General features: G+C 40.7%; 1 protein-coding gene across 2 annotated transcripts; it reads right to left on the bottom strand.

The window, feature by feature from the left end:
- Nucleotides 1-756: 756 nt before the first annotated feature.
- amigo1 (adhesion molecule with Ig-like domain 1) lies at nucleotides 757-8,530 on the bottom strand. Of its 2 annotated transcripts, XR_009394439.1 has the most exons (3): nucleotides 8,069-8,530; nucleotides 3,854-6,856; nucleotides 757-3,573 (listed from the first exon to the last, which is right to left on the bottom strand). XR_009394439.1 is itself a non-coding variant. In XM_059333938.1 (2 exons), exon 2 carries the CDS (start codon nucleotides 6,751-6,753, stop codon nucleotides 5,215-5,217), a length of 1,539 nt encoding a protein of 512 aa, XP_059189921.1. In that variant the 5' UTR covers nucleotides 6,754-6,856; nucleotides 8,069-8,530; the 3' UTR covers nucleotides 757-5,214. The 2 variants fall into 2 exon arrangements, 1 of the variants encoding a protein (XP_059189921.1); XM_059333938.1 differs by having other exon boundaries at nucleotides 757-6,856.
- Between the last annotated feature and the right edge of the window lie 1,135 nt (nucleotides 8,531-9,665).

The raw sequence follows: 9,665 nt of genomic DNA, 5'->3' as shown, positions 1-9,665 counted from the left end.
GGTTACTGTTAGGGTTAAAACTGATAAACTTTTGTGTTTGTAAATATGAAATCTGAACTCTGAATGTGATACATTCTGCTTTTATTTATGTGTTTCACAGCATCCTAACTTTTTGAGAATCAGGGTTGTGTAAATGTAGTTTGTTATAGCCTGCATTTATTTTTTATAAATTATATGTTTTTTTTAAAGAGTGACACACTTTCTCTTCTTATGTGTTAGTGTGTATGTTCTGAAATGTACTAAATTATTCCAGGCAACATATATGAGGGGGTCCCTGCTATAAACTCAAATAGCTCCTCTGTATTTACTGTGTGAGCAAAAAGTAATTTTAGCAAAATGTCACAGCTTTGTCCTTAAAATACTCCACGAGATATCAGCCGAAGATTTAGAAGCAAAAATTAATACAGGAACATCTCCGAGATGATTATGGAAATAGCTAGAGAAACAGTAAAAATGGAGTCCACACAAAGTCTAAATCTTGATCTTTTTATTAAGTCAAATGATCAGTATTCTTTATCTTTAATGCCTACTAGGTTGCACCTATCCTGCAGTCAGAGAAGCTCTTAAGCGAACCATGCAAAGCCATTCCACTTTAGCTGCGAGACCTTTCAGATTTTATGGCAGTGACCAACCAGCTCATCTTTGAAGCAGTGGTCAATAAACTCAGTGCTTTTAATGCTGCTAAAAGCTCCATTCTTGTCCTGTGGACACTTGTAGTGGCACACTGTTAAAGCAGTGATCTTTTAGCCCCACCAGCTCGAGGATGTTTCCTTAATTGCTACTACATTGTCAGATGAACAGAGATAGATGTATGTCGGGCAGCGACCAGTTAATGTACCATTACCACAAAGGGCCTGTGAACTGCAAAGATCTCAAACCAAATATAACATTTTTTTATTGATCCTGCAAATGTGAAATAATTTGCACATCGTATTACATTAGAACTTAAAACTGACATAGTCCTGAGAAGATTTATTTACCCTCAAATCCATTCAAAACCCATTGTGTTTCAGGAATTCAGTAGTGTGGGTAAAGAGATTTTCCTACATTCCTGGCTTTTATAAAAAATATTCTTTGACTTTTTTTCTCATAGACAGAAAAGTTGTTGCTTTAATTGTTGTGAAGTATCCAGTGGAGAACTCACCTACAACTCCATACTTCACCTGACACAGCCACCACTGCGTCTTCTACTTGAATTCCTTATGGCTTTTTGATACTGACTGAAAATAACTGGCGGCTACATACTCACTGCCCATTAAGGATGTAACAATGATTTTTAAAACTGGCACTCCTCCTATGCAGTTTTCCATACATCAGTTCAATATTCAACAAACCATATTCTTCAGCAGAATAGTGTAAAATACATCCTATGTCAATAAAAAAGTAAACCCCACCCGCTTAAAAAATAAACATTTATGGTCAAGACTTGAATGTTGAAACAACTAACAGTAGCACAGCAGCGGACGAAATGCAAAATGACCAACAACATCAGATTATACAAGAATACAGTCAGTACACTGGTAGAACATAGCAGTACACAACTAATCAATACTGAACACAGAAAAGTGAGTCTTAATACATATATATATACTGTATATATAGATATATATAGGAAGGCAGATTTGCTTTGGAGAGAACAAAGCCACTCTTCTCCAACTCTACGTTAGGACCTTCGCAATAGCACTTAGTTTTTCTCTGTACAGAACTGTATTTTGAGTGACAACCGACGGGAGAAGACCACCCATTAGCCACGGCCGATTAAACTGGATTGACACTGGGTTACTGTGGGGTAAACACATGCTATTCCTAGATGGACTGGCAGTTGCATATGCTATTCAACAGCCTTAATGTTTGTGTGAGATTTAAGTTTTGAGCCATTTTAGATTCTGTGGCGGGCATTTAGTTGCTTCTCATGCTGCCTCGAAATAAAACAGGTTTTAGATTGATCCCAGGATGAGAGAGCAGGCAACAGCACATGCAGTATATTTCAATTTGAGAGGGCAACACTTCGGGGTTGGATCCCTAAAAATGGGATAAATTATTCACCAATTGCAGCAAGTCAGCAGTAGTGCTAAATGTGGCTTTATTTTAATGCGTCTTGTGGTGTTTTTGCTATTTTTCCACCTGGTATTCCTATCTGTGAGAGTGGAATGATTCACACTCCACCTCTCTGATAAGTGTGACTTCCTCTTCTCACCCACACACAGAAGATGCTGCGTTGCACACTGCAACTGTGAATATAACCTCAATTTTTGCGTAAAAACCTATTGCACTCAGAAATGTGTACGTCTTAACATTTGTGAGCTTTGCAGACACTTCATTTCAGGATGTCAGCATCTGTTCTCATATGTACTTTGGGGTTGAAGTGGAAAACTGAAAAGCATTGAGCAATAAATTATAACCTTATTATTCCCATGGTCTCATATTGTATTTTCCATTCACATGACTCTGTGGGAAATGTTCAATGAAAGCTCCAGGCGTTTCCCTCATAAACAAATTAGAGACTATTTAAAGGGCATCACATTCATCCCTTGGCTGAATGATTGCTTTTGAACTTCAGTGAGGGCAGCCTCGTAATGATGGAGGCATACAAACAAAGCAAACACATCTGGGCTGAATCGAGGCTGTCAGTGTAAAAGGAACCACAGAGAATGGCTTTGTGTCGCTGTGACTCATGATAACACACCTATCGCCTCCTGCTCAGAGAGACAAAGACACGGAGAGCAGAGCTGCATCCCATCAAAAGATGCAATTAGCATCTACGCCGGGCTACCCTTGTATTATGACACAAACGCCACACAGTCTAATGAAAACACTATCTTGTTTATGCCTGTTTTAAACTTTGGTAGTGAAATTCAGGTCTCAACAGATTCAATTATAATTGAAAAGAAATCCAGAATATCTTCTGAAGGTAAAAAGATGTGTCCTGTAAAAGCTGCTGTCTCCTGTCAAATAATGTACAGCCTCATCAGCATCACTCATAATCTTCTCGAGGAACCCTGTAGGTTTAATTATGCTGTAGAGAAATTTACATGAGATCGAATGGTGCGCAGGGTTGAGTGGCGGTGTGGGAGTGTCACTTGTCAAATGACCCATATGTGTTGTGTGTCATGTTGTTAATTTTAACCCACCAGTGTAGCACAAGTAAACCTTACAGGTACATCTCAATAAATTAGAATATCATACAAATGTTTATTTATGTCAGTAATTAAATTCAAAAAGTGGAAATAACGCATTATATAGATCCATTACACACAGAATGAAGCATTTCCTGTCTTAATTTACTTAATTTCTTCTAATTATAATGATGATGGCTTACATTTAATGAAGACCTAAAATTCAGTGTCTCAAAAAATTTGAATATTACAAAAGACCAATTTTTAAAAGTGTGTTTAATATGGAAATGTTAGCCTCTTAAAAGTATGTCCATCTATATGCACTCAATACTTGGTTATTACTTGGCTATTTGACATGAACTACTGGAAATTGACTTCTCCATGATATTCTAATGTATTGAGATGCACCTGTATATTTTTATATGATCTTGACATTTCTGGCTGCACTTGAAGGGATCTTTGTTCAATTGTAAGCAGTTAGGGTATGCGCTTGCATTTTGATTTTTAAACTTTCTTGTACCAAAGTTGTTAGGGGTGGGGATGTTTACGATACTTGCTGGTTACATGAATGGTCGAGTCAGCGTGGTCTTGGGTTGAGTCTGTCTCAACTTCTCTACCACAGAACTGCTTTTTTTCTGGCATCCACTTTGGTGCAGCAACACAAACGCACTACCCAACTACTCATGATTACTGATGCTTTCACTGCACCACTTGATATGGTGTTATATTTAACCTACCTACCTAATACGATATGCAGCTTTTTCTACCCTGACACTAGTTATTGTCAATCTGATCAAAATGCAAGTGCAAATGCAAATGTTTTTTTTCTTTTAGCGATGTACGTTAAAATATTAAATAAGGTGCATACTTTACATACAGGACAGAATAAAATAAACTCAAGCTGGCAGCTTCTAGCTTGGTATTTAACTTCCTGCTAGTGTGACTTGAGAGAAACAAATGCTATAATTTGGCCAAGAGAAAGAGTCAAACTCTGGTATGTCAGTGTATTAGTCCTTGGAAGGACCATGGTACCAGTCAGTATACAGAATTTGCGACAGTATCTTGATAATCAGTCAAGACAAAATGCTGCCCTGCAGCTAATGTATATCTGCTGGAAGCATTTTTTTATTGTGTAAGGTTTTTTTTGGGTTATACTGTAAATGTGCAACAACTAAGAGGCAACTACTTTCATATACAATTCATTTATAAGCAAGGATTTACCTCAAACTCACTAACTTTTTTTATACCATAACTCTATGTAAATTTATCCCTTAAAATATCTTCCCCCTTTATCGCTACACATTAGACTATGATTACGAATAAAAATCATTGTGATGAAGTATATCTGAGTGCAACTAAGTATTGACTATGAAGCAGGATGGAAATGACCTCGGATGTCCTCTTAATATAATGTTTGTGCTACTGCTTTCTCAATATAAATGACTAAACGTCTGATGAATGCACATTTTCTTACTGCCACTTATACAGATCATTCTCAGACCTCATATAATGTGGGTTTATGGCATGCTGGTACTCTATAGATGACTCAAGGTTAACGTCAGATGTATTCATAGCCTGGTGACTGCGACCTGTCTGTCTAAATCTCTGTCCCCGTGTTGATAGAGGGATGAATCTGTGCTCTAATGTTTATGCAATCTGTTCTACTTCTTGTAATAAATATAATAATGAGCCAGCCATGGTTTTAACATATACTACAGTTTTTTCATATCTAATGTCAACCTGTGCATTGTATCATATGCACTTTAGTCGTTTGATGCATCACTTCCTGAGTGCTGATATCAACAATATATCATCTACGTTTTGCTCTCGTAAGACTCCAGTAGTTTCCACTATTCACTGCCATTCCTTCACAGTATGAATATTGAGTGCTACAGATTAAAATGCTGGAAAAGTTTATTGTCCTTGTCGGCAACAAGACAGTTTTTTAAAAATCCCTTTAAGATCCTTATTACAACTTGCCAGCAACTACAGATGATCATCCTTTCTGTTTTCTCCCACAAGTCACAGTTTACACTAACTAAAACGTGGCTCATGTTGTACCGTATACATCCAGTCGTGTGACATCCATCGTCTCGTCTCAGACCACCATGGGAGTGTCTGAGAAGACGGAGCTGATGGACTCTGCTACTGACTTCTTCCTTTTCCCCTTCATAAGAGAACCAGCCTCTGCATCCATGTCGTCGTCATCCTCATCCCCATTGGGGTTCAGCTTACCGTTCTGACCCTGCAAGTCCTTGGAGTCTATAAACGCCACGTGCCTGTTCAGCTCGGCCTTGAGCGTCGGGTCCTCGTGGGTCGGTGTCACGCTGAGCATGGACGAGTGGATGCTGTCATCACCCCGAGCCTTTCCTTTATTGGGGCAGCAGAAGCAGCGACACGGCGTCAGGTAAAGATACATGAGCACCAGCACCACGCTGGCCAGACAGCCTACCAAGGTGGTGTATGCTGTGTTCAGGGTCTCCCCGCCCCCATGCATGGTGAAGTTGTGAACTTTCAGCACCACGTAGATCGTCTCATTGAAAGCCTCGCTCATCGCTAAGCAAGTGTAGACCCCAGAGTCCTCAGTCCTCACCGGACTAATCTGCAGACTTCCATCTGGCAGGGCTTTGACTGTCTGGTTGCTTCCGGGTGTCACCACCATATTACCAGGCATCAACCAGGTCTTTTTCATGTTTCTGTGTTTGGTGTCACAGCCTAGGATCAGCCTCTGCTCCAGAAAAGCCTCTTCATCTGCCTCCTTAAAAGTGCTGCAGTTCATGTTCTCACCACTGAGATCAAAAATGCCGACCTTGGTTTTTTGGGGGCCGGGCAGAATACATGTGTAGTCGTCTTTGAAGTCCACAGCGGAGTTGAGCTTCCGGATGTACCAGTGGGCGAGGAGCGTGTAGAGATCACAGTGACACAGCAGAGGGTTATTGTGAAAGTAGAGGCCGTTTTTAATCCAGGCAGGCAGCACCTGGAGCTCATCAATGGCTAACATCTTGATTTTGTTGGAGGACACATCCAGGAGACTAAGTTTCTCCAGACGGGACTTTTCTTTGACCAGCTCCAAGGGGAAGCGAGAGATTTGGTTCTGGCTCAGGTAGAGCTTCTGAAGGTTGATCATGCCGATAAAAGCTGCGCGGTCAATCTGGGAAATTTGGTTATTGTACAGCAAGAGGACTTCAAGGTTGACCAAAGGCTCAAAGATGAACTCATCCAGCAGTGTCAAGTTGTTGGAGGACAGGTCCAAGTAGCGCAGGTGCTTCACATACAGGAACGCCTCTGAAGACAGGAAGTGGAGACCATTATGGCTGAGGAGGAGGTTATGGAGCTTCAGGAGCTTGACTGGGGTCCACTCAGATCGCAGCCGCGATATCTCATTGTAGCTGAGATCCAGCACCGCCGTGTAGGACGGCAGACCTGTCGGGATGGTGGTCAGATTCATCTTGGAGCAGCTCACTATGTTTGAGGCGCAGATGCATGTCTTGTGGCAGTTTAGGGTGGAGGCCGCTGCACCGGGAAGCCAGAGGAGAGTCACGCAGACGGCGAGGGGGAGGATCCATCTCGGACGCTTATTCCAATGAGGTAATGTTTCCAACAGGCTGTCACCTGTTCTGGAGGAGGGCTGCAACATACTAGCAGTTGATCTAAATCCTAGAGAGGTTTACTACGATCCCATTCTCAGAGCACAGCATGGAAGAGCAGCTGGAGGATTCCCAGGCATTGCTGATTGAAGGCTGTAGAGAGGCAGAAACAAAGGCATTGTACAGATATTATTAGACAGAACAGACTGTACTAGATAGATAGATAGATAGATAGATAGATAGATAGATAGATAGATAGATAGATAGATGATGCTTTGTCTAAACACATATAGACACACTTATATACATTCATGCCATGGAGGGAAAGTATTCAAATCCCAACAGGGTAACAGTGAACGCACGAACTTACTGTCACTCCCACAATAAACAAGTCCTTTAATACTGTGACTTAACACCAGATAACTAATGTTGTTAACTTCCTTTATATCAGTAATGTCTGTAAAAACTGGTATACAAAATGCTATGATCCCTGGAAACAAACATAAATACTTATTTCGCTTTTATAGGTCTTCCATTCATAAATAAGCATTAGCTATTATTTATTCAAGTAACAAAACAAATTGTATTCGTTGAGATAAATGATCAGTATTTAATGTTGCTGGTATAACGGCTGTGTTGAGTAGTTAAAACTAGAAAAGTGTCATATTTTATGAGCATATTCATTGTTTTGCAAGTAAAAGCTCAATATGCAAATAAAGGAGCGTGCAGCCACAGACTCGGATGCCTGCACAACATGGACTGACTGCAGTGTCTCCCTCTCAAATGCCAAAAGGAAAATATTTCAGTAAAGTATCTGTATTGTGCAGTAAATGTCCTTATTTGCCTCCCACCTCTGCACCCATGTGGATATGCAGTGTTTTCTAAGCTCCTCACGCATAGATTGTATACAATAACTTTCCCCTGCTGCTTTGCACAATGCGCGTCTTCCTCTAAAACAAATACACACCCGGTACTCACGCTAACCCATGTGCATTCACACTCCTGGAAGACATGCATTGATTTTTCTTCCTCTTCCTCTTCCCCTTCTCTCTCTCTCTCCCTCTCTTTCTCTCACTGTCTCCCTCTCTCTCTCACTGTCTCTCTCTCACTCCCTCTATCTTATACATATCTAAAACGCAGAAAAAGCCTTGTAAAATAAAAACGTGAATAAAAACAAACAAATTAAACACGCAAAAATGTGGAAATCATTCAAATATTTACATTATGCCATATTCTGAACTGTCCTCATCCATTTGTGGAAGAGCTGTGCAAACGTTGCATTGCACCAATCTGCTCGAAAACAAACGAGCACAACATGGAAACGTGATCCTAGAGATGGAGAGGGAAACTGAGAGAGCCACCTACCTTCAACTGGGATGCAGCGATGTTGGATTTCATTAAAAAACAGCTCCTCGTCTGTTTACAAATGTTGCTCCAGACAAATAGTCCCCCGTGTGTGTGTTTGCTGTTGAGGACAACAACGGATGCAGAGAGGAGGGGAGAAGCACTAGAGATATCCTCGCCAAAATAATCCTGGTCCACGCGGCATCCAGTACCCGGTGCAAAATTACGCAAAAAATAGATTACGTAAAGAGCAGACAACGCAAGTCCTTTATAACAACTGACGACCACCGATCTGTATTAATCAGCTGTGTTGCGCTCATCGGGACATATTGCTGTGTACACACACGAAGGCACATCCGTCCTCTGCGGATAATTGGCGCATTTCGAGCAGGTCCAGCTCCTGTCCGCTCTCATCAGCAGCCATAGAGATAATTAAGAATGAGCAGTGTGCAGCTGACAGACTTCCCTGTGGCTGCTGGGAGGCCTGCTGCTGCTGTCTCCGTGCAGTGCTGCTGCTGCTGCAGTGGTTGACGTGTTTTCGGCGGAGGTAGTGGGCTCAAACCCAGAAGACGCTGTTACGGAAAGTGGCCGCAGCAGAGATGCGCTGCGGAGCTAAAATGGAAAAGTCGAGCCGGCCATTGAAACGTGATTCATTATCTATTCTAATGGCTGTATAGCTCTAGGATAAAGGGTAATCTATATGCAAGGCCCCCTTGACCTTCACCTGCAAAATGCCATTTGAAGAAATAGGTATTGACCAGATGGGAATTAAAAAAGACACAATTACTTAAAAGAGACATAAAACATAAAAAATACACTAAATTCCTACAAAAAAAAAAAAGACACAAAATGACTACACAAACAGAAAACTGCCAAAAAAAGACACAACATTATACAAGGAGACACAAGGTGTTCACAAAAAGACACAAAATAACTACAAAGAGGCACAAAATGACAAGACAAGATTAAGATTCCCTTATTAGTTAGGGGAAATTCAAACTCTGCATTTACCCCATCTTCCTTTATACACCAATGAACACACAATGCTTAGAAGCAGTGGGCAGCATTAAAAAAAGACACAAAATAACTACAAGAAGACACAAAACCAACATAAATTACACAAAACAACCAAGAAGACATGAAATGAGCATACACAAAGTTACAGGGATACAAAACCACAAATCCATGCATTACTGAGACAGATATGCAAGACAACAACAAAAATAAACCCCAAAATGTCTCTATATCCTTTATTTAACCCAGTAAAAGTCTCATTCCTAATGGTGAGCTGGCCACGAGTGCATCTTAAACATGGAAAAATAATAATCTTGGTGACCTTTTGAACTTTCCCTTTATTGTTACCACATGTTAACTTCTTGTTTTTCAGATATAAAGACATTGCTGGATGTTCTTGTATGCTTATCTAGAGAAATAAGGCACTTTTCACTCACATGTGGCTGAATGTGGCCGTAAAGCAGTCACACATTTTTCTCTCCTCCTCCCAGTCCATCTTCACACTACCATCTGACAGCTGAATTTGTTAGCAACTACATGTTCTGACTACTGCCACTCATTTTTTTTTTTTTTTGACACCCTTGGTACCCATTCATAAACCGGG

This window comes from Centropristis striata, chromosome 5, assembly GCF_030273125.1.
Source record: "Centropristis striata isolate RG_2023a ecotype Rhode Island chromosome 5, C.striata_1.0, whole genome shotgun sequence".
NCBI classification, from domain to species: domain Eukaryota; kingdom Metazoa; phylum Chordata; class Actinopteri; order Perciformes; family Serranidae; genus Centropristis; species Centropristis striata.
Note: the sequence above shows the minus strand (reverse complement) of the source record. Positions and strands in the feature narration are given on the sequence as shown.

Excerpts from the sequence above, each read along its gene's own strand:
- amigo1 (XM_059333938.1), bottom strand. The coding sequence starts at position 6,753 with ATGTTGCAGCCCTCCTCCAGAACAGGTGACAGCCTGTTGGAAACATTA.